The sequence below is a fragment of the Taudactylus pleione genome, unplaced genomic scaffold (assembly GCF_031769625.1).
Source record: "Taudactylus pleione unplaced genomic scaffold, aTauple2 ptg000828l, whole genome shotgun sequence".
NCBI classification, from domain to species: Eukaryota; Metazoa; Chordata; class Amphibia; order Anura; family Myobatrachidae; genus Taudactylus; species Taudactylus pleione.
In genome coordinates this window covers 827,518-853,800 of record NW_028285230.1, presented here as the reverse complement: position 1 = coordinate 853,800, position 26,283 = coordinate 827,518, and the positions used below count along the sequence as shown (strand labels likewise).

The 26,283-nt window shown below is 42.5% G+C and overlaps 1 protein-coding gene and 1 pseudogene across 1 annotated transcript in view; both read left to right on the top strand.

The window, feature by feature from the left end:
* GAN (gigaxonin) overlaps positions 1–10,438 on the top strand; it is a 62,224-nt gene extending 51,786 nt beyond the window's left edge. Inside the window, exon 11 of the mRNA XM_088458375.1 lies at positions 10,221–10,438. Within this exon, the coding sequence (XP_088314501.1) occupies positions 10,221–10,402 (182 nt within the window). The 3' untranslated portion in view covers positions 10,403–10,438. The remainder of the gene's footprint in view (positions 1–10,220) is intronic.
* A 12,369-nt stretch (positions 10,439–22,807) lies between these two features.
* LOC148474584 (dual specificity tyrosine-phosphorylation-regulated kinase 2 pseudogene) overlaps positions 22,808–26,283 on the top strand; it is a 29,284-nt pseudogene continuing 25,808 nt past the window's right edge.

Below are 26,283 nucleotides of genomic sequence, written 5' to 3'. Positions count from 1 at the left end.
ACAGGCAAGGAGGAACTCGCAGTCGGGCGGCTCTCGTAGAGGTCTCTCGGATCCTGGTTTGGGCGGAGCGCAATCTTCCGGCCATATCAGCGGTCTTCATCCCGGGAGTACTAAATTGGGAGGCGGACTTTCTAAGTCGCCTGGACGTTCATCCGGGGGAATGGTCCCTGCACCCGGACGTTTTTCAACTACTGGTGGACAGGTGGGGTCTTCCAGAAATTGACCTCATGGCGTCCCGGCACAACAACAAGTTGCCGGTGTACGGGTCTCGCACAAGAGACTAAGGGGCGTCTCTGGTGGATGCTCTGTCCGTCCGGTGGACGTTCCGGCTCGCATACCTGTTCCCTCCAGTTTCCCTTCTTCCACGGGTAATCCGGAAATTCAAACAGGAAGGAGGGACGCTCCTGTTGATAGCTCCCGCGTGGCCCAGACGGCACTGGTTCTCAGACCTTCAGGGTCTGTCCGTGGACAGTCCTCTGCGGTTGCCGCTACGACCGGACCTTCTGTCTCAGGGTCCTTGCCTTCACCCGGATCTGACTCGGCTGTCTTTGACGGCGTGGCTGTTGAGACGGCCATGCTGAGGTCCTGGGGGTTTTCCAGCTCTGTGGTGCGTACCATGTTACGAGCTCGGAAACCGTCTTCCGCGAGGATATACCATCGCGTGTGGCATACGTTCTTCCAGTGGTGTCGACCGAGAGGTTATGCACCGCGGGAGTTTCGTCTGTCTCGGATTCTCGCCTTCCTGCAAGCGGGACTAGATCATGGGCTTCGCCTTGCTTCTTTGAAGGTACAGGTTTCGGCCCTATCTGTCTGGTTTCACCGTAGGATTGCTACAATCCCGGATGTGCGCACCTTTATGCAAGGTGTTCTCCGCATTCAGCCGCCCTTTGTTCCACCTGTGGTGCCTTGGGATTTGGCTGTGGTCCTGAGGGCTCTCCAAGGACCGCCGTTTGAACCACTGGGCTCAGTGGATCTTAAATGGCTAACAGCTAAGACTGTTTTCCTTCTGGCCATTGCTTCGGCCAGACGTGTTTCTGAGTTAGGGGCTCTTTCTTGTAGACCCCCTTTCTTGGTTTTTCATGGGAACAGGGCAGTGCTCCGCACTCGGCCCGAGTTTCTTCCCAAAGTTGTTTCCCAGTTTCATGTTAACGAGGAAATAGTTGTTCCGGCCTTTAACTCACCGGGTCTTTCCGTGGGTGAGGCCTCTTTGGATGTTGTGCGGGCCTTAAGGACTTATGTTGACCGCACTTCTTCGTTTAGGAAGTCGGACGCTTTGTTTGTCCTCTATGGCTTCCGTAAAAAGGGTTGGCCTGCTTCAAAGCAAACTTTGGCAGCCTGGATCCGTATGGCTATTTCTGAAGCTTATCTTCATGAAGGCCTACCGGTCCCTCCTTCTCTGAAGGCTCATTCCACTAGGTCTGTGGGTCCTTCGTGGGCAGCTCAACGTGGTGCCTCGGCAGTTCAGATCTGCAAGGCTGCTACGTGGTCCTCTGTCCATACCTTCGTGAGGTATTACAGGTTTGACACCTTCGCCTCTCAGGATGCTTCCTTCGGGCGGCGGATTCTCCTTTCTGCACAGGAGCGTCCCCACCCTTAAAGGATACTGCTTTGGGACATCCCCAAGGTATCCTGTGGATACCCTATGGACCCTGAAGTAAAAAATATGAGATATGGTAAGAACTTACCCTTGTTATCTCTATTTCTACGAAGTCCATAGGGTTCCACAGGACTCCCGCCCTGTCGCACCTGTGCTGCAGATGGGCTTTGCTCTGGTCACCGGTTTTCCGTCTCCCTCTGGTGAGAATGTGATTCTTGTATGTGTCCAGATCTTTTTTCTCTCTCTTCCTTCTCCTCCTCCGGCCTATGGCTTGATAACTAAGTGAGGTGCCTTGGCTCGGGGGCGGGGTATAGGAGGGGGACCCTAGTGCATCCTGGGAGGCTGAAAAGCTTAACTCTATGGTGCCCAGCGACTGACGTCACACCTATACCCAAGGTATCCTGTGGAACCCTATGGACTTCGTAGAAATAGAGATAACAAGGGTAAGTTCTTACCATATCTCATATTATTATCACTAATATGTCCAAAAAGTTGACTGAAATAGCACTATGTATGAATGAAAATTCTACATTTAAAATGTTTGTATTAAGATAGGTTAAACTTCAGCCACTATGGCGGGCAAAATGTAGCTAGAAAATGAAAATGATTGGTCGACCAGTGACATAATGGATGAACGTGAGAAAATTCATGATAAATTTAATGAGATTTGCCCTTCTGAAGTTATTCTGATGAATATGAGATCTGTCACAGTCCTGCTCCAATCTGAGAATCGCCGCCTGTGACTCTTACAGGTTACCTCAGCCCGTGTGGTTAACTAAATCTGGTAACTGCCACCAGCTAAGGGGAAGTTTAGTGTTAAAACACCCTTACCTGCCCATACAATTATGTACACTTAGTAAAAAATAGGTAACATGAGCCAAATGAGGCCTTGGGTCATAAAAACACAGATCCAGAACTAGAATTAATGTTTCATTCAAGAATGTCTTCAAAGCTTATGTACAAAAAGGTACAAAGAATATAATAATGTTAAAAAAATAAATCACACAGTTACTCACACTTTCCGGAAAATAAATAAAGGGAGAAACAAGCCATTCGGATCACGTTGGATTAAATGGTTCTGGGATGAGGCCTTCCCAGTGACGAATTAGGGATCACCTGTATCCTTCGATAGCCTCATGCAGGATGAACAATGGGCCAGGGTTGAGTCACATATTTATACCTGCTTTTCCAGGCACCACCCTCACCCCCTCCCTGGGGAGGATTTTTACCCTTTTCAGCTCAGAGTGAGTTATTTAGCTGGCTGAAGCTCAGGGTTTTCTGGCCACCTGAACAGGGGTTCTTTAATTACACATTCAGCCCTATGTGAAGTTTGGGAAACAGGCCTGGGTCAATAAACATGCCCAGTGACTAGGTGAAGAGATTCACACCTCCGGAGACCGACTGTCTCCCTGTTCCAGCCATTCTTTTGATCACTGTCCCCAAACAGAACACAGGGCTCTTAAGAACTGTTTTAGGAAGGGTCTGGTCAGCTGTCATATAATTCCACAGACATATTTCTTTTATGCCATATACAGTGGGACAGGTTTATGGCTGATCCAGGAAGACAGACCTTCCTACAACCTCTCTTGCCCAGTTTAAAAGGGGACTAGTCCAGAGGGCTTTTGTCACCTTTTCATACACCAGACCTCATGCTGATTATAGTACACAGACCCTACTAGCTCAACATATTTTCACATACACTGTACAAGAGGGAAAACATACATGTTATTACCAATACAATATCATTTGCAGTTATGCCCATTCTGATGTGAAATGAGCTTTTCCGCAACAAGATCTGTCTCTATATAGGACTTGTATGAGAAAATGAACAGTGAGAAATAAATATTATTTACACATGTCCTTATACATTATTTACACTATTGGCTGTAGTCTCGCTAGGCAGTCCTTCTCTCCGCGTCATGTCCCATGTGAGAAGCATCTTTTTCACCCAAAAATGCTCATGTCACAAACTGATGCAACCAACCGCTCACTGATTGACGTGCGACATTTGTACATCTGGGTGCGACCGAGTTTGAATAAGAAGTGGGACATTGCAGCAACCGCGGATTTTTTCATGCCAAGTTCTGCTGTGCTTCGTATACAGATTCAAACGCACACAGATACACAAGTGTCACACATCAAATGACTCAGTGCAGTCTCCTGAAGCAGTTTGTCACAGCGACTCAGACGTATTAGAAAAAGATGCTCCGCACAAGCTCCACGGGACCTGGCGGCTCACTCGCTCCACGTAGCATATTGAGGCTAGGTGTTTGAGGACACACCTGTACACATAAAGGCCCCTACACAGTAAGGGTTTTTTTTATTTGTAAACGATTTGCCCGATTCGGACGCATCGGAACAACAAATTCTTAAAATTATCCAGTGTCTTGTACGCACTATATCATGCGGCGCGAGCTTCCGTGGGGTTGTCAGTCGCATCGTCTGGTCTTCCTTACATGCAGTCCAGTCAGACGATGCGACTGACGACTCCATGCAGCGGTATGCGACGGGCCGACATGTCGGGTACCGGATCGTCCAGTGTGTACGGGCCGCCTGATGTGTCGGCCTGTTGGCGGAGGGGTCGCATCGCTGGGTACACATGTCGTCTAGTGTGTACCCAGCATAAGGTTTTGAGTTCTCAAATTCTAGGGTTCTCTTACATATGGTTCTGCTAGTTGGGTAGTGATAAGGTGTAGGCTAAAAATGTATTTTATAAAGATATCCTTTATAAAGGAACTACTTACACTGTCTTTATTAGTAGAAGTGATTGTGACTTCTAAAGCTGGGTACACACTGACAGATAGATCGATAGATCAATTGATCGGCTGCCTGTCGGCCAGTGTGTACCCACGATATGTCTGTGAACGTCGTTGTTGACAGATTTATGGCATTGGCTGCGCTGCGCTGCACAGCTGATGGACGATGTGTCTGCAGACATATCTGTCCATCAGCAAGCGGCAGCCGCGGGGAGGGGAGCGGGACACGGCCAGACACAGATGATGGCCGTTCAGTGTGTATGAATGACCATCATCTGCAGTTATATCTGCAACTTTATACCAATTCCCTTGCGCAAACCGTACTAATCTAGTGTCCATGGTACACTGTAAGCGACATTGTATGTGGCTTTGATGTAAATGAGACTCAAAATTCAGTAAAAAGTATGACTGTACCAGTGACGGAGCATCTGAGTCACGCCAAGCTTCTCGCTCTAAATGGCTCAAAAAATGCTACACATCTGTACTTACCATGAAGGGACCAATACATGGGCAGTGTAACTTCACATGAGCGGGGCCAAGGAAGCATATGTTATATGAAATCTATGCACATACAGTATATACCGGGTGACGTGATGTTAGAGCATATAGTGACCTTTGGAATCTGCTCTAGAACTTAAAGGACCAGTATCGTCCTCTCAGTACCTACAGCAAGGTAAACAGGACGTAGACATACTATATGGGGTAATGTAACCGGCTGTAATCATAAGGAGATAAGAAATCTGACGTATTCAGCAACTGTACAATATTTGAGACTGTCAGCCTAATGTTACACAGGACATTGACCTCAGGTGACTTAGCGCTGTAATAATTTACAGTAGGCTTAATATATTAAAGTAAATATTTATTTTTTTTAAAGTGGAAGAAAAGGATTACAGAAAGATACCTACATGGTGACGTGCATGCCTACTCATTGCATTGAGCCCAGCATGCCTCCCCCTACTGATTCTGCACAGTGCCAATTTAAGTCTCTTCCAGTTGCCCATATTATGCCAATCCAATTAGCTGGGATGTGTCCTAGAGGAAGTGTTAGTAATTTGCCTTTTTGTTTTTCATATATAAGCCCATATCCTTTGGCTTGGTAATGCACTGAACCTAACCAATGTATTGGGTGCATAATTTCCATTGGCCCCCTGCAAAAATCAACAGGGAAGGTATAACTTATATATAGAATGGTAATAATGCTAATTCACGCGACATAAAATATAATTCACATGATGTAAAAGATACTAATGGAATGGAACCGAACCTGTTCCTTGGGGCATAGTTATTCTAAAGAGCATGGGGACAGTTCTGTAGAGTTTTTGAGGAATTGCAAGCCGTTACGATGAACTGGGACAACCTATGCTTAATATGATAAAAGGGTAGGAAAGAATGCGCCTCTTATCTGCTATTCTGCTTCCTTGTTGTCCTATATACACCCATGGTGGTATTTGGGTGACACCCTGCTCTGCAGCTGCAGTAGGCATTACAACTAATTATTAGTTATGATGTATGTTGGTTGCTGCCCATTATATGGGTGCAGCTAACCCTCACTGCTGGCTTGTTGTCCTATATACACCCATGGTGGTATTTGGGTGACACCCTGCTCTGCAGCTGCAGTAGGCATTACAATTAGTTATTAGTTATGGTGTATGTTGGTTGCTGCCCATTATATGTGTGCCACTAACCCTGACTGCTGGCTTGTTGTCCGATATACACCCATGGTGGTATTTGGGTGACACCCTGCTCTGCAGCTGCAGTAGGCATTACAATTAGTTATTAGTTATGATGTATGTTGGTTGCTGCCCATTATATGGGTGCAGCTAACCCTCACTGCTGGCTTGTTGTCCTATATACACCCATGGTGGTATTTGGGTGACACCCTGCTCTGCAGCTGCAGTAGGCATTACAATTAGTTATTAGTTATGGTGTATGTTGGTTGCTGCCCATTATATGTGTGCCACTAACCCTCACTGCTGGCTTGTTGTCCGATATACACCCATGGTGGTATTTGGGTGACACCATGCTCTGCAGCTGCAGTAGGCATTACAATGAATTATTAGTTATGATGTATGTTGGTCGCTGCCCATTATACGTGTGCAGCTAACCCTCGCTGCTGGCTTGTTGTCCGATATACACCCATGGTGGTATTTGGGTGACACCATGCTCTGCAGCTGCAGTAGGCATTACAATGAATTATTAGTTCTGATGTATGTTGGTCGCTGCCCATTATATGGGTGCAGCTAACCCTCACTGCTGGCTTGTTGAAGGAACTGACACTATCTGAACTCTGAGTTAGTTGTACGTTTTCACGCACTTTTAAATACTGAAGTTCACAAGCCGGGTTGGAAAATTACTGTTTTAACAGCTGATCAGGCTCAGTTTATTTGTATCCAAGTCATAAAGCTGTAACAGAGTAAGCCTGTATTATGGTCTAGTGCCGTCCCCTGTAGACATATTTGCCTGACGGACTAGCTGCTAGCAGGACCTGTACTAAAATGGAAAATATTGGCATATTCCCATTAAATCAGACTCTTTACTTAAAAGCTTTTGTAAGCTAAACCCGCCTGTGCACTTTATTTTCCCAAGGATAACATTATTCTTTATGGGCTCAAAGTGAGCCTGCCGAACCCATGTAACACATTAGTCGTCTATTATTTTTTTTTAATTGGGTTTTCAAAAAAGTACTGTCAACAACAGTGCGGCTTGGAACACGTGAGCGCTACATCTAGTATTCAGAATACAGATTGTTTTCACTTCACATCTTCTGTCGGTACAGCCAGCTTCCAAAACTATTAGCTCAGATGAAGAAACACAAGTAAAATTATAGATGTGGAACGAAATAAAATAACGACTGGATAAGGAAAGGGGGACCTGGGTGACTTCCTCGTCCTTTTTGTTTTGCATTTCCTCTATCCCAGGAGAGAGAAGTTTCAATAAAATGTTTGAATAGTTTCCATGATAAATATTGCAGATTTGCAGGGATCCATGCGAGTAGTTAGGATTGCCGTGAGATTTCCGTGTGTTTACTGTATAGTCGCCATTTAACATGAGAGAGATTTAATACAGGGGGACCTCTGTGCCTTTGAAATATTTTGTCTTGTGGCCACAATAAAGTAATGCGCTCACTGTATATAATTTCATAAACTCTGGCCAAAAACCTCTTTATTTCTGTGCAAAATAATAATTAACATGAAGATATGCAGGGGCTTTATCCCGTACCAGAAATCTTGCTGTACGGCGTTAGAACCCCCAATTCCAATGCATCAAGTTTCTATCCTTCTTGTTATTGTATTTTAGTGTCTGGAACCCAGATTTTCTTGGCTATTGCACAGGCTGACCTTCGTTAAGTTAGGCAGATGCTAAATCAATATTTCCCTAAGCAAATTGTCTGAGTAGCAATTCACAGTAGTGCTAGGGGTAAATTTACTAAGATGGGAGTTCTATTAAGAAGTGATGTTGCCCATAGCAACCAATCAGATTCCATGTATTATCTTCTAGAAGGTGCTAGATATGAGAAGTAGAATCTGATTGGTTGCTATGGGCAACATCACTTCTTAAATAGAACTCCCATCTTAGTAAATTTACCCCCTAGTCCCTATATGCACCACTAACCACATTCTTTATTCCTCGCATGCTCTTAAGCTGGGTACACACTGAGACGACGGGTATTCTTTCCAACATCGGAGTGAACGCCCTTGAATGGGGATTGCCCGTCCACACTTGAACGAGTCCATGAACGATCACTGTTCCGTCCTTCATTAACTCACTACAGATCGCTAGCGATATCATCAGGTTTTATGTGCAGCACATCAAACATGACGACGTCGCACGGGACCGCACTTATTGAGATTACACAATGAGCGTTGTAGGCGATTTTGTCCTTACGAGACGGCAAATCGTCCCGACATTGCTCCAGTGTGTACCCAGCTTTAGTGTCTTGTTGATTAGGTGATTAATGTTGCTCAATGACTTTACAGTAAATTTATGTATTCCCTTTCATTTCTGAAACATAGGGCCAGATTCCATTAGCGGCAAAATCAGACGATTTTCGACAGAAAACTGTCGAAAACAGGCGAAAAAGATTTTTCCACCTAAGACCAAGCGGAAAATAATTGCAAAACCGTTATTTTTGACTAAACATGTGGGGATTTATTTCAGAACCTTTGGACATATTAGAAATGACACAACATTTTATTTTTTATTTTTTGAAAGTTGCGTAATTTGGCAAAAAAAACGGCCGGTCAAATTTTTGTAGAAAAAAAAAAATTGTTGCAGATGGGTTTAACGTATTGGGCCTGGTTTTTCAGGGGGCAGTAGGGATGTGTTAAGTGTTTTAAACATCGCATGTTGCCGTAGCAGGTGCTTTTTTTTTTTTTTTTTTTTTTTAAAGCATTTTATTAATTTTTTAATAGTGCAAAATAGAAAATATTGACTTTGGGACCATACAATTTGTCATTAACAGGTAAACAATGCAAAAATAATACAGCGTCCAAACATAAGGATGACTCAAGAAGCAGCTAAATGGCAAAAGTATTCCGCATGACACATTCATGTATCAGTAAAAAGTCTTCGTGGTCCATAAGACTGTAGTCACCACAAGAAGAAAATACTATGGTGATCCTGCAGTAGCATGGGCTGAAGCATAACACAGGATTATGATATGGGGAAGCAATACTGTATATGTGAGACACAAGTTTCAACGTCCCGCATAACACAAACCAATACCAGCATCACCATTAAAAAATAATACAAAAACATAGAGATGTAGGCAAAAAAAGGGGGGAAAGGGTGGGGAAGAGGGGAGACAAGACAAAGGGCTTTAGCTTAAAGCATATGTTTTCCATTCTCTAGATGTCTAATGTAATAAGGTGCTTAAAAAGATAAAAAAAATAAATGTACTGCAAACTGAAGCATAAATAATCATGAGACCTGTCTGAGAAGGTACCAAGTGGTGGATTCAAACATCTTCTGGATCTGTTGTTGAACAGTAGGGTCAATATATGTTTTTATAGAAACGCTCCACCTCCATAGCAGGTGCTTTCTTTAACCGTTTTTAAAATTGCGTTTTTACGACCCGAAACTATACTTTCACCCATTTTAACGTACCCCCAATTTACGTGGAACAGTAATTTCCTGGGAAAAAAATAGCTTTCTATAATTTTTTTATGTTTTTTTCGTATACGCAAATTACCGCCAACAGACGCAATTTAAGTATCGTAAATACTTTTATTACAGCCAATAATACACTTCGAAATTATTTTCCAACGTACATCAGCCATTTTTTCGGGGTACAGATGCAATTTCCTGACTTTTTCACCTATTTTCGCCTGTTTTTTTCGCACCTCCCTTTTTCGTCTGTTTTTTTGTTGAAAAATGTCCGTTTTCGCTGTTTTTTTGTCAAACTGACAATTTTGCCGCTAATTGAATCCGGACCATAATTGTGATTATATATTCATGGTTGCCTATACCCAGTCTCGCTTCCACACTGTTTATAATCTGTATTCTGTATGATAGTGTTATTCCAGCCGGGAATGACTGTGATGAATGGCATATTGCTGCCTAACTTTTAAGGCTTGTTTCAAATATTTAGCAAAAATAAAGCTGCTAGGATATTATATGCCCTAAATACTATTAGTTAAGTATAGGATGGCAAACTTTCCCTTTCTTTGAGCCTCTTATGGTCATTTTGATTATTGGCAGAGTACATTTTGTTTTTCTTCTACACATGGCATTTTGCATTAGGTTGAAGTTATGGACACGTAACCCTGAAGAGAAATGTAACTTATACAGACAAAATATTTTTTTATAACCCTGACCTGAATGAATGGCATACAGCCTTCTAACGTAACTGTTTGTTTTGTTAGGTACAAGTTACGACTATGTGAGAGAGTTTAAGAGGAGCACCGGGACCTGGCATCACACCAAACCTTTATTCCCATCTGATCTCCGACGCACAGGTTGCGCAGCATTGCGCATCGCAAACTGCCGCCTCTTCCAACTGCAGCTGAAGCAAGGACTTTTTCGCATCCGCGTCTCACCCTCATGAGTGGCCGGGGGCCTCTGAAAGGAGACACCTAGAAAGCCAGTCACTTCATTTTGGGGTGGGGGGGGTGGGAATACAATTGATGAGCATAAAAAGGAGACTATCACGCTGCGGCCTACATATAGATGGTACGTAGAATTGGAGTGTACCTTTTTTAATTTTGCATTCTCCAATCAGAGAGATATCTAATAAAAAAAAAAACCTCTGTAGAGAGACTATAATTGCCAAGTTGATCAAATCATATGTGTAAATATATCACATGCTTTATGCTTCCTGGGATGTGGTAATTATTATTCAAGCATGAGGCAATGTACTAAAATAACTAGCTTTAATATACAAATCACTAAGAAGAAAGTATTTTGACTGTGACAAAAGATGACAACAATCTAGTATTAAGTATTTGTTACCAACATTTGGCTGCCTTAAATAACATATTTTGTCTAAAACATGCTTAACATTCCTGTCCTGACTTTTGACGAATAGTGACAAGTAGTAGGTATATATATGACTTTTTTTTTATTATATTATGTTTTATTGAAATTTTTTACCTCAGAAAATTTAAATTCCATATGTAGTCTCATTTTCCCGGCCTGAGTCTTGGGTATATTCTTTTTTTATGAGTGAATTTTGTAATTTGAAATAAGGATTCAAATACTACTTTTAAGTTCCTTTTTAAAAAAACAAAAACTAAAGTATTTAGTTAGGCAAGATAAAAAAATGATTAATTTTATATCTGTATTGTGTTATTTTACGTTCATGTGGCTGAATGACGTGTACAGTTATGATGTGTCTACTTGTAGACCTGTAAAGAAAAATTACCATTAATGTCCAATTTGGGTCACATTGACTGAATCCTTTGCTTTTATTCCTGTATTCCACAATGGATAACCTCACGTACTTCCTTAATTTTAGTGGTCAAATTCACAGAACGCTAATGTTTTAATGTTTATTTTAATACTGTTGTACAGGCCTGGCCAACCTGTGGCTTTACAGCTGTTGTGAAACTACACATCCCAGCATCCCCTGTTACAGTTTTCACATTCCCTTATCACAAAACTGTGGCAGGGCATGCTGGGACTTGTAGTTTCACAACAGCTGGAGAGCCACTGGTTTGCCAGGCCTACTGTAGTAGATATTAATTTACATTTTCTGTCAATAGCTATTGTTTTAGATCTGTTCCAAGTAAACTTTAATGGATTCATGGTTGCAAACTTAGAAGAAATTTGTGAGGTATTTCATATTGCAGTAGGGTTTTTTTTTTCACAGCATAATCCGCCATGGTGGTTGATTTATAAATCTATGTAAGAGAATGGGGATTAGTGTAGTATCTTCTTGCTGTCTGCGTTTAAAATTGTGTGAAAGTTAGAAGTCTTGCTATGAACTAGGCCGCTGCTATTCACTGTGATGGATGCTCAGAAGCGTCCAAGCTCTCTTTGCCGCCTAGCATGGATGCAGATTTGTGAAGTGGAGGATCCAAATCACCATATTTTAAGCAAATATGTTTGTAATATGAAAAAGCTTGAAAGAATTCAAAAGAGTTTACTTTAAAATAGATATATTTTACATCCCTGCTGTGTTGGGTTTTTTCTGTTTGAGGTGTGTATAGTTTTTTTTGTTTCTTTTTGGTGGTGGTTTATTATCTTGTGTTTTTCCTTCATATCATATACGAGGGTTGTTCAAAAAGTAATGCCTAAATGCTCACAACTCAAATTTTATTATAGATACAGATCTGAAAATTTGCAGTAAAATAATTTGAAGTCTTAGTAACAAAATTCACCATCTGCCCTTAAACATTTTCTCCACCTCTCAACCCAAGCTGTGAATCCACTTTGGAAAAATTCCAGTGGTTGGTGTTTGACCCAGTAACTTATGGTGTTTTTAACAACCTCTATGTCTTCAAAATGTTGACCACGGTAACAGTTTTTGAGAGGGCCAAACAGATGAAAGTCAGAAGAGGCCAAATCAGGACTGTATGGTGCATGTGGCATTATTGCCCACCCCATTTTGGCAATGGCCGCAGATGTTGCCATTTAAGTGTGAGGTCTGGCATTGTCGTAGTGTAAGCTGACATTTGACAGTCGAATTGTTGACCTTTTTTTGCGGATGGCTTCTTCCAGCTTCTTAAATGTAATAATGTATCGATCACTGTTGATTGATTGGTTTTGTTCCAAATAATCAATGAGTATAACACCTCGGCAATCCCAGAAGTATGTGGCCATGACTTTGTTTACGGATCGCTGTGATTTAAACTTTTTTGGAGTAGGTGAACTTAGGTGATTTCATTGCTTTGATTGGGCCTTTGTTTCTGGGTCATAAAGGAATACCCAGGTCTCATCTCCTGTAATGACATTTTCCAAAAACTTCTCAGGGTTGGCTTCAAAGTTGGTCAAAAAGTCATTGCACACTTCCACCCTCTGGGCCTTATGATGCCTGGTTAATTGCTTTGGAACCCATTTAGCACACACTTTACGATATCCCAAGTCATTGATTAGTGTTCTTACAGTGCTATGGCTACATTCCAGTTCATCACCGATATCTCTGATGGTCACACGACGGTCTTTCTGAATCATGGCATCGACTTTGTGTCGGTTCTCTGTTGTCACTGCAGTTGATGGTCTGCCACCACGAGGTTTGTCACACACGGACGATTCTCCCGATTGAAAACGCTTCACCCACCTTCTGCCATTGCTATAGTCAATTGTACGCTCACCATACACTTTTTGTCAGTCTTCTGTGGATTTCTGTAGCACTGCAGCCTTCTTTTTCCAGAAATTCAATAATGGCTCTTTGTTTCATCTTGGATTCCATGGTATTTCTTGGACTACCTAAACAAAACTACATATATAGCTAGCAGTCATATTAAACTACAAACTGACAAAGTTTAAAATAAATGTTACATATTATTTCAGAGTTCTGAGCATTTAAGCCTTTCTTTTTGAACAACCCTCGTAGTAGCTGAAGTGGGAGAGATGTGATGTGCTGCTAAGTTCTCCTTGTTTTGTGCACCACAGGATGATACTATGCGTCTCTGTAAGGCATTTAATTGTCATATCTGCTTTCATTTCATTTAGTGGGTTAGGAATTTCTGTCATGATGATTAGTTGCGTTTCATCAGGAAAGTCAGCTTTTGTATGCCAAAATACTGTTTGAATTTTAGTGACCTTGAAACTGAACTCTCAACCTTTTCGCTGTGGCCTCGTCTTTCGCATATACACAGGGGCGCCGAGAGGGGGGGGAGCGGGTACAATTTACCCGGGCCCGGCGCCGCCCCCCTCCCTCCCTCGCAGTAGCCGATGCAGTGGGAAATCGCTGTGGCTGCTGCTTAGCAGCTGCGAGTAATCTCCTATGCCTAAGGGGGGAGCGATCACTCTGATCGCGCCCCCTCCCCTGGCTTTGAGCTGGGCCGAGGGGCTCACAGCGCCCCTTCCCCGGCGTGCGGCACTGCAAAAGTATGGTTTTTTTGGGGGGGGTTCTCAAGGGGGCGTAGCCTCGCCTCCCGAGATTAGGCCACGCCCCCTCTTTACCTGGGCCCGGCGGCGCTCTCTACGCCCCTGCGTATACACTAAAACTGCGAATGACTAGTCCTGCTCATTGCCTGCTTTAAATGCTAATGTGTGGTGGTTACCTTCAACTGTAGTAGTGATTGATGGCAGCCATTTTGTCAGCTAAGAGAGTACTTTATACTTTGATTATAATTTGTACATTGAATCATTTTTTATTAGAATTTATATGTTACTCAATGTATAAATGTAAATTATACACTGGCAGCCCTTCAGCCTATCAACTGCCTAGAAACTAGCCCCATCTACAAGGAGCAAGTGTCTCAGTGATGTCACTAGTTTTCTAGCGAATTGATAAGAAAGTAGCCTATCATTTTTGGTTTAGCCCAACAGAATGGCTGCCTCCATTGTTAGGTGATTGGTACATTCTAATTTGCTATGACGGGTTGATCATTTCTTTGTAGGGTACAGTTGCTGTGTCCTTACTAAGCTTAGCTAAAATGGCACCAGTGATCCCTCTATCTTTCACCATAGTGATGGATACAGTAGTGCCCCATGGTATCCAGACTTTTATAATATGTGAGTTCTCTCCAAAGAGTCCTGTTCTACAATATAAAATATGCAAGAAAATTGTGAATATTCAAATAAAAGTTAAAATGAGCAATAAAAAGTAGAATCATATCAGCAGAAAAAGTAGCAAAATATTGTGCTGTCTATCCATAAAGCTGGGTACACACCTTATCGATCCGAGCAGTGTGTCTCCAGCATCACCCCCTGTCAGTAGTCTGCGAGCCCCGTACACACTGTGCTAGAAATAGCTCAGTGTGTAAGGCTTCTATGGGATCGGGAGGTCCGGCTGAGAAATATATATATTTTTTTTTAACTAAATTTATTTTGAAGTAAGGTACAACAATATGTGCATAGATAAGAGAGATATTTAGCATATTACACAGATAAAAATATAGGGTAATAAAGTATCCAAAATACACATATAGCAAAAAAAAAACAATCTCAAAATAGATAAAACATTTCAAGATAAAAAATTGCTATATATCACAGCACATACTTCAAAAATAGATTGTAAATAATAGTATGAATTACACAAAAGAGCAAGTAGGAAATAGAAAAATGTGTAAGAGAGAGAGGGGAGAAATGAAGAGAAAAGAGGAAGAATAAGATGGGGGACAGGGTAAGTGGGAAAGAGACCGAATCCGGGTCTCTATTGTACATTGAGAAAACTTAAATAGAAGTCGCCATAGTAAAATGGAGAGAAAATAAACAAATAACTAATATAGATTAATTAGGAACGTTAGAGTAGGAGGTTCGAAAAGCCTGAGGGCAGGGTCCCATGTGGCGTGGTGGTGTTATAGAGGAACCAGTCACACCAAACCATGAGGAACCTAGGAGAGGTATTGTGGATATAAGCTGATATTTTCTCCATGGCCGCCACGTGCCAGATTTTATTTATAAGTTGTTGACGAGGAGGAGGGTCAATATATTTCCAGTGTCTAGCAATTAGACATCGAGCTGCATTCAGAATATGTGAAGAGAGCTTAACAGCAAGTGGACAGCCAAGGAGGAAAGTCCAGGGAGACTTAATCAGTGGTATTTTAAAAATTTAAAGGCAGAGAAGTATTAAACAGCACTTATGATGCGTCCTTTCATTCCTGACCGTTGCAAGAGCGTTGTAAGCAGTTTATTGGCTTAACGCTCCTGCACCGATCCTGCTTACGCACCAATACAATTGTCGGCCAGATCACCTGATATATGGGTGTGTACCCAGTTTAAGACGTATACATTGCGTCTTAGGGCCATATTCAATTAGGAGCGAAAAGTCCGGTTTTGCGAAAAAGTATCGCCGATGACATCATTTTCGCCGGTTTTCACTTATCCCCGTATTCAATTCCAGACACACTTCGCAGGTGCGGAAAGTCAGTGCATAGAAACCTCAGATACGTTTTTACCTATGAATAAGTGTCGAAAAAAAAGTTCAAAATTGGGGTTTGTGGGTACAAGTAAAAAAAAAAAAACACCCAGCACCCATGGGACAGCCCCTCTAAGGATAACTGTTAAAATCTTAAAAAAGACTTCTGGGCACCCCAAAAAATGTACTTTCGTTTTGGGGGTGAAAAAAATAAAGTTGGGGTACATAGTTAAAAACTAGCGAAATAGACTCCAGGGGCGTTTCCAAGTATGCCACAGCTGGTTTTTTGATTGCAGGTGGTTGCGGCAGGTGCAGGTGTTTGTTTTTTTTTCCCCCTTCAGAATCTGGTGTTGACCGGTCCCTTCTGATGAAAGTCTTGGTAGTTTAAGAAGATGGCAAAGAGGTTCCCTCTTTATTACCCACCATAGAGAATACCATTGCATGCTCGGCCAGAACGCTGTTGTGTCTACACCAAGAACTGGGGAAAGTACTTCAGATGAAACTCTACTTATGGACAATCCATCCATCCCTCCTGCTACCTGGCACCTTGAGGAAAAAACAAACAGTTGAACGTTCTTTATGCTGGGGTCACCATTGGGTACAACTCGGGCATCCCACAAGTCTCTTTTTTGATCTGGTGACTTTGGCAGAAGCAATATTTTATTGTGACCCTTATAACTTCTTCTGACAAATCCTTGCCTGCTGGAAATCAAACTTCAGCTGAGGGGAGATGAAAGATAAAAGAACTTTCCTCTAAGGCCCCTTACCCACCAGCGTTAAAAATCACCAAGCTAATCTTAATTACACACACTCCTTGTTTCTTCCTTTGGTAGGACATATGGAATGTCAAGATGGCACTGCATCCTTACCTTTTACAACTTGGCCCTCTTTGGGTATTTCCACTCTTGGACAATTACTGGGATCCTCCACAATACCACTTACTTTTCCTGAAGCTATGGAAAAGTACAATCTAAGGCCCTCATTCAGAGCCGGACGCTCTGAGCAGAGCGCTCGCTCTGAATGAGGGCCGTCCTCCATAAAAATGGAGCGTCCTCCTGGACGCTCGTATAGCTGTGGGTCACCACCCACAGCACATACGAGCGTGCAGGATGATGGTCGCGATGGTCTTGACCATCGCGACCATCGCCAGTGCGACCAGAAGCCTGTGGTCGGGGTTTTCGATCACAAGCCCTGGAGTGATTTTGGCTCTATCAGAGCCAAAATCACTCCCACTGACATCACTAGTGATGTCAGTGGGGCCGGCTTCTGACGGTAGGCGTTCCCTTGGGAACGCCTCCGTCTGGCAGGCACGCCCACCAAAGGGGGCGTGCTGTCAATCAACATCGACAGCACGCCCCCTTTGATCAGACACAACGAGCGAAGGAAAGTCCTTCGCTCGTCGCGTCTGGCGCATGCGCACGACGGAGCTCCCTCCGTCGTGCGCATGCGCAGTGCACACCATCGACCCACTTGCGAGCGGACAGCCGCTTGCGAGTGGGTCTGAATGAGGCCCTAAGGCCGCAACATAGGTTTCCTTACTTTCAAGCTGTACATTACTTGAATTCCATTCTTCCACAGTTAAATCCACAAGACTTTGTAAATTCTTTTGATGCTCTTGTCCAATTTGGCTCATACTCTATCTCTACTATATGTGCTCGAATGAGAATCCAACTTGATCCAGAAAGTGAGCTGCCAGGGCTTAGCAAATGGACTACTCAATTGCCATCCTTCTCTCCCACTGATATTCTCAATACTTTTTATTTGATCCTTAAGCTCATTACAGCCAGTTCCTATCAGGAAATGACATATAAAATACTACATAGAGCATATATATCCCCTAAAAGACGACATCTGATGGTCTATCTGAAGATACCAATTGCCCCAAGTGCTTAGCTCTAGAGGTAGATCTTAAGCATTACTTTTGGGACTGCCAATACATCCAACTGTTTTAGCTTCAACCACATCTGATTGGAGGCTATTCCACTTATCCACTACCCTTTCTGTGAAGTAATTTTTCCTCTGAGCCTACCTCCGTCCAGTTTCAGTGCATGTCCTCGTGTTCTTGTACATCTCTTCCTTTGAAGAATGCTTCCCTTGTGTCATCTGCAAAAAGGCATAGTTTCCCTTCAATATTATTTGCAATATCACCAACATAGATATTAAAAAGCACTGGTCCCATTACAAATCCCTGGGGTACTCCACTGGTTACCTTTCCCTCCCGTGCATACACTCCATTTACTGCAACTCTCTGTTTCCTATCCTGCAACCAAGATCTTATCCATTCAACAGTCATAGGGCTCTATTTACTACAATCCGCATATTGAATGCGGATTGTAGTGTGATATTACCGAGTGAATTCGCATTGCGAATTCAGGCAATATCACAGGGATTTACTATAAATCCTTTGCAGGGACAGAGCTTCGGAAAAAATATAGCGACTAAGAGCCCGCGCATGCGCCGACCGACCACCGCTACTACCCCCCCACCGACGCTAAGCCCCACCCCCCGCGATCGCGGACCACCGCGTCCCCCCCCCAGCGACCCCCCCCCCCCCTCCCTTCATTACACTTACCTGCATCCTCCTGGCCTCCGGTGGTCTTCTCAGGGCCTCCCGATCAGGTGATCTCCCATACTGCACTGGGGCCCGATCACCTGATGACCGGGCCCCAGTGCACTGTGGGAGACCAGCTGACCGGAGAGGAGCCATCACCGGAGGCCCGATCACCGGTCCCTGGATTCAGGTAAGTAAAAAAAAAAATGTTTAATTTTTTTTTTTTTTTTTTTTTACAGCAATCAGCTTGCGGTCTATTTAGACCACACAGCTGATTACTGGTACCGGCTCCCGCCTCTGCTGTCCCCGTTAGAGCAGAGTGGGAGCCCGGTAACCGGGGGAGACCCTGGATAACGCCACCTCCAGGTGGCGTTATTATCACAGGGCTTCCCCCGGTATTTTTTTACAATTTATTTTTAGTAACTTGCACACAGATCACATTTCCCATTACAATTATGGGAAATGCGATCTGCTTTGCTAAAAATAAGTGATACTGGGGGTTGGAGTAGAATTTTACTAATTCTACTCCAATTGCCCTGTAATAAATACAGGTGAAACTAAAATAATGTGAAAAGGGTGTGAAAACACCCTTTTTCACTTTATTTTAGTAAAAATAATGTTAATAAATAGAGCCCATAGAATCCAATCCCAAGCTTTCCTGTTTGTTTATCATTCTGCGATACAGGACTGTGTCAAAAGCCTAAAGTCTAGATAAGTTACATCTATGGCCCCCCCTTGTTCTTTTACTTTTGTCATCAAGTCAAAAAAGTCAATAAGCTTTGTTTGGCATGATCTCCCCTGAGTAAATCCATGCTGTTTGGGATCCTGTAAATTGTTGGATTTGAGATATTCCACCACTTTCTTTTAATAGTGTTTCTATTATATTTCCCACTACTGATATAAGGCTCACTGGCCTGTAGTCACTGGCCTGTAGTCACTGGCCTGTAGTCACTGGCCTGTAGTCACTGGCCTGTAGTCACTGGCCTGTAGTCACTGCTCTGTAGTCACTGCTCTGTAGTCACTGCTCTGTAGTCACTGCTCTGTAGTCACTGCTCTGTAGTCACTGGCCTGTAGTCACTGGCCTGTAGTCACTGGCCTGTAGTCACTGGCCTGTAGTCACTGGCCTGTAGTCACTGGCCTGTAGTCACTGGCCTGTAGTCACTGGCCTGTAGTCACTGGCCTGTAGTCACTGGCCTGTAGTCACTGGCCTGTAGTCACTGGCCTGTAGTCACTGGCCTGTAGTCACTGGCCTGTAGTCACTGGCCTGTAGTCACTGGCCTGTAGTCACTGGCCTGTAGTCACTGGCCTGTAGTCACTGCTCTGTAGTCACTGGCCTGTAGTCACTGCTCTGTAGTCACTGCTCTGTAGTCACTGCTCTGTAGTCACTGCTCTGTAGTCACTGGCCTGTAGTCACTGGCCTGTAGTCACTGCTCTGTAGTCACTGCTCTGTAGTCACTGCTCTATAGTCACTGCTCTGTAGTCACTGCTCTGTAGTCACTGGCCTGTAGTCACTTGCTTCTTCTTTGCTGACACTTTTGTACAGTTGTATTACATTTGCCCTTTTCCAGTCCTCTGGAATCACTCCTGATACTAGTGACTGGTTGTATAATTCTGTTATTGGTGTTACCAGGACCCCTTTAAGCTCTTTTAGTATCCTTGGATGTATCCCATCCGGCCCCATTGATTTATCCACTTTCAGTTTAGAGAGTTCTGTTAGGACCCTCTCCTCTGTAAATGAAATTTCATGTACCTCATTTTTATGAATCCCTCTGCAACTTATCTGTAACCCCTTCCCCTCTTTTTCTGTAGTGAATACTGAACAAAAATAATTACATGATCTGCTATTTCTTTGTCTCCCTCGACCATGTAATCACTCTCTGTCTTAGGTCTTATTATTCCTCCATGTGACTTCCTCCTTTCAATAAATTTACTTAAAAAAAAAGTTTAGCTCCATTTATCCACTGACTGGGCCATTTTCTCCTCAGCTTCTGCCTTTGCAGCCTAATCACCTTCTTAGCCTCCGTCCTTCTGGCTAGATGCACCTCTTTGTAGTTATTATTTTGGGTCTGCTTATATTTCCTGACACAAATGGGCTCCTCATTCAATTTCAGAATATAGACTTTATATTGGTGCCCAAATCAATGTTGGCCAGGGACTTCATTTTCCACCAAACAATGTGAATAATTACCAGTGTGGATATTTTAATATGTTAAATATGTAAGAATTACTCACTGTAATAAATACATTTCTATACTTAAGAGAACATTCTTCATATTTTAGTTCATAGTTAAGAACCAAATGTGTACACTTTTAGATGTGAAAAGATTAATTACAAACACTATAAAACAAAGGTGTGTTGAAATACATTTTGTCCCGCATTTGACTGTGCTAATCTAAATTTTCTCCTAGAAGAAAAATGGGAAAACATTAGGACATGTTTCACTGGTTGGGGGACCATGCTTTAAGTGTCATAAGGAACGCAAAATGTTAGTAATATGGATAAATGCACTTTTTACCAATCTGTAGATGTTTACAGTGTAATTATAAAGGGATAACAGTCAAACACTGCTTTGGGTAGCATTCAAAAATTAAAACTCTGATAAGTCCTAAAACCATATATTAAATATTTCTCTACCCAGTAATTCTCCATAGAGACATTTGTAATATGATCTGCTTAGAGCTCCTATGGCTCTCTGTTATAGAATCTTTTTAAAATTTTAAACATATTTTTTTCTAACACGGTTTACGTATGCAAATAAAGTAATAATTTAGCATTTTCTGGTGTTGAGTGCCACGAGAATTAATTATACTACATGTGATAAAATGCAAATAAAATAATTGCAGACTTTGACTGTGCCATAAAGTATTGCAGATACTTTAAAACAATTTTGTGCAGAAAGCCGATCTGAAATTTCATTAGTTATGTGCGTAATGTACAAACTATTTGTTAACTTTTGTATGTTCCTATATTATTTACATGCTCAAAACATCTACATCAATACCTGTAAAGTATTTCAGAAGTATATCAAACAAATAATTCATTCAAGTGTGCGCAAAGATGCTTCATAATGTGCAATGTGCAGTTTACAAACTGTGGTGCCAGTTTCTCATAGCACTTAAAACATTACCTTTAAAAATTAATTACTGGTGGCTGAAACGCCTGACACCAATATATTATGTTTAACAGTCAAGTAATAATCAGTGGCCCGCCACTGATGTTGACACTTTCTACGGAAAGCCAATTGTAATTTAAAAAAAAAAAATGTAAATTATAATTAAAATCCTTAAAGCATCATCCCCATTGTTTAAATACAAAATTGCATTGTATAACAAAACAAAAGAAAGTACAATTGCTGCACAGATTAATTGTTGATATAAACAGAACATTTAAAAAATATTCTGAAATTCGGCTGTATGCATAAGGCTCAGCAAGGTGTTAAAAAAAACCATGTCCATGAGATCAGCTAACCAACTTTGGCAACACTGTCCTTTGCTGAATATTTCCATTGGCATCAGTCATTTGGGCCAAATTAGTTCTTAGTTTTGCAGCTGAGCCTGAGGTGGGAGGTAACTTAGAAATGGATGTTATAGCACCAGAGCTTTTGGGTGAGGTCTTTTCCCCAGTTTGAGGTTTTGGCAAACGTCTACGTAGCCATTGATGCCGCAGAGCCTGGCTGGGTGTCATGCGCAGAGTAGGATCCAATTCTAAACATTGTATCAGAAAATCAAGAAACAATGGATCATCACAGCCCTTCAAAGCAGTTATCCAGTCCCAGCTTCCAGGTGGACCTTATAATTTTCCTCTTCTAGAGCGACCACCATTCAGTACCACAGATCCATCTGGCAGGGTTGTAACAGTGCAATAACGAGGATAACCTTTGGAGCTGACAAAATTCTTGCCTCGTTTCGAAGAATCAAGTAGCTTTTGGGATGGCATCCCCAATAACTCAATCATACATGCTAATTGGTCAGCTTCATCTTTTCAAGGTAAGAGTGGATAGCCAGTCAACAGTTCTGCTAGAAAACAACCCAAGCTCCACATGTCAATAGGCATACTATAGCGACCACTGAGAATTACCTCTGGAGCTCGATAAAAGCGTGACTGTAATAGAGCCCCCAGTAGTGAGCCCCCTGTAATAGACACATAAACACAAAAAATAAAAAAAAACAATACTTACCTAAGACCCGATCCTGCGTCCACTGCTCTTTGGAACTATGGGAGAGACATCATAGTGCCTTTGGGGGGAGCTCAGGATTGAGCTGCCGCTGTGGGGAGTTAGGTGCCTGCTGGGGGGCTTGGAAAACTCGGTCGCCAGGACTAAAATCTTAGTAGTCATGGGGACCTGGATTTGTCAAGCCCTGGATTAATATATTTGTAAACAGAGAAAGTTACATGACTATCTTAAATGGGATATACAATATGAATTGTGAATTCAATATATTAAAGAAGAAATTGAACAACGAATCTTCTAATATATCAACCTAAAAAAAAAAAAAGTGTAACCCAAATAGGGATCAGCTGCCAGAATCCGGAGATCAGGTCATTGCTCCCCGCTGGCCTCTCCCTGCTCAGCCGCCCAGTTAACCCGAAAACCCTGTGCGCTGCCGTGGTGCACTCGTCCGCCAGAGGAAGTGTAGGTGCTGGTCAATTGCAGCCATCTCCAGCATTTTCCACGGTCTGCGGCCAGAACAGGACCACCATCACCTGTATCATTGCCACCCCTCAGAACCAGCAACACTGCACACGATTGGAGGCAATAAGCACACAATGAATGAAGACCTGCATCCATGGGCAAATCCAGGTACAGCAACAAAAGGACAGTCCTGACAATACAACCAAACGGGCTCACCACTGTTGGTAAAACTGGATTACCTGCCATTTCGGAAAGGCCGCTTGAAAGCACACACCGGAGACAAGGAAGTTTCAGCTCTTTGAAATCTGCAGACGGGACAACCAAACTGAAGTCTTCTTCGCTATCCCCAGAGCAAGCAATACATGCAAAAACTGACAGCTTTTGAACACCATGACATTTTCAATTATCCTGAAATATATTTTTTGGGTCCAAATGCAAATAAACACCAAGGTTTGATCGGTGGCCCAAATAATGCTGACTAGGATGATGATCAGGGCTCACATGTGCAGGTGCCGCATGATCACGTTGCGTACCGTTATGAAGTTCTCAAGGTTATTGGGAAAGGCGGTTTCGGCCAAGTTGTGAAGCCCTGTGATCAAAAGCTCCATCAACATGTAGCATTAAAAATGGTGAGAAATGAAAAACTTTCTCATCGGCAAGCTGCAAAAGAAATACGAATTCTGGAGCAGGATAAAGATAACACCATGAATGTCATCCACATGTTGGAGAACTTCACATTCCGCAATCACATCTGCATGACGTTTGAGTTGCTGAGCTTGAACCTCTATGAGCTGATAAAGAAAAAAAAGTTTCAGGGCTTCAGCCTGCCTTTAGTCCGCAAGTTTGCGCACTCCATTTTACAGTGCTTGGATGCTTTGCACACACACAGAATAATCCACTGTGACCTTAAACCTGAAAACATTTTATTGAAGCAACAGGGTGGAAGTGGCATAAAAGTCATAGGTTTTGGCCCTAGTTGATATGAGCATCAGTGTGTTTACAGGGGGCTTACTACTGTTGGCACTATTACAGGGGGTTTACTACTGGGGGCACTATTACAGGGGGCTTACTACTAGGGGCACTATTACAGGGGGCTTACTACTGGAGGCACTATTACAGGGGGCTTGCTACTAGGGGCACTATTACAGGAGGCTTACTACTGGGGGCACTTTTACAAGGGGTTTACTACTGGGGGCACTATTACAAGGGGCTTACTACTGGGGGCACTATTACAAGGGGCTTACTACTAGGGGCACTATTACAGGAGGGCTTACTGGGGGCATTATTACAGGGGGCTTACTACTGGGGGCACTATTACACGGTCTGGTATGCTCATGTTACAGAATCTGATCATTAATGAGGCATGTGTGGTGATTTGTTGGCATGTGGGGAGGTTGAGGGGCACTAAAAGGGCATATGTGGTGGTCTATACAAGCTTTCATATATTTTGGTAATGGACGATGGTATGGCTCCTAGATTTTACAAAAATTTGTCGAGCCCTGTATTAATCTATATTGTTTTTACCAAAGAAATAGGAAAAAATGTTTGGCTTTACTATAGGGACTGTTCCCCTCCATTTATCCCTACATGTTTTTCACCACCTGTCACTATTCTTTCTTGCTTCAACAAGATTGTCTAATATATATATATATATATATATATATATATATATTATTTTATTGTTCTATGCAAAACCTTAATAAACATATTCTGGAAAAATAAAATCGCCAAGCTTTTATAAGTGTTTATTAATAGAAGTAAAACCAGAGTTGTTGAGGAACTCATTGGTTCCAGTGGCCCCACCTATTGCACCTGTAAGCAAGAAGGCAGCCGCATATTTTGGGTGCTGCTGGTTCTATTTACTCGTGTCTATTGTGGACCCCAAGTGCTGGTGTAAGAAAAGTGCTTCACGTGCGGTGTCACTGGCAATTCTCTAATGCCCAATGGGTTACAACCTAAAGAATGAGGGCAAAAATAAAAATGCTGGGTGCCTTTAGGCCTGAAACAAAATATATTCTGTTCAGTGTTGTAATTGTCCTAAATGGAGAGCTGAGATTCCCAATTGTGGATCATTGCTTGATACATGTTTGTTAACAGTCGTACATTGTATAAGAGTTTGAAGGCAAGTCCTATCACAATCCTGTTCTTGAGGCGGATTCTTAAAAAACATTCCTACATAACACGATTTATTTTATCTGTACTAGCAGGAATAGAACCCGTAAGGCCGCATTCCTGTTTGGGATATGTGTCATGCTGGTTTCTGTATGTTTCCGCCCAGGGGAAAATTCCATAGTTTTAAACACTGCATTTGGTCCTTGAAGAACAGATCAACTCTTTGAAATGAGGCAGCTTGCCTTAGGTTCACATGCTTGTGAATGACAGGCGATATTAATATTGGATATGATACTCCTGTGGTTTTAGCTTTTTTCATTTCTGAGGTGTGGGAATGAGGGTTTGGGGGGGGGGGGGGATTTGAGAGAGCTGGGCCTCTTTATCTCGGCTATAGCCTCTACACTAGAGATGACTTGTACCCCAATGAGAAGGGTGGATCTGAGGTTGGGGAGAAGATAGATGGCTGCAGGAAACTTTGAACTAGAAAGTGAGTGGTGAAGAAGAGACCAGTGATGTATACAGTGTCTGCTGAGAGTGGGGTGGGGATTAGTTCAGGAAAGAGGAATGGAGAGAAAGTGACAGAATATCAAATGTTCGGAGGTAAATACTAGGAGTCATCCCACCATTACGCGTGATCTAGATTATGATTATGTGATGGAGGAGTGCAAGTGGTAAATATCAGTCCAGGGTCGGTCCCCCCACTCCCCTGATTTATCATCTCTACCGTGGGCTTACAAAACACCCCTAAAGAACCCAAACAGTCTATACTTACAAGTGCAACACGAAACAGATTATAGTGAGAATTCCAGAGACGACTACCAACAAAAGTTAATGGCAACAAGTTTAAACCGTGTCACGCAAACTTATTAGGCCTTATTAGAGATCAGAGGAGCAAATCTGTGCTGAGCTGTGATCACATCTGATAGTCGTAGTCTTAATATGTGCAGGATTGAGGAGAGACCATTTCTTCCTTGAAAAGTTCCTTTTCTATTGCAAGGAGAAGTCCGAATGAATGCGGGTATATGAATCCTGTAATTCTCATTATTGGGGGATCTCTTAGAATCTAATAATATTCCAGTGGGCAATTTTTTGCCCTAAATCCTATTGAATAGTAAATCTGAGCGTATAAGCCTCTAATCTGGTGGCTGATGCAGCATTGGACA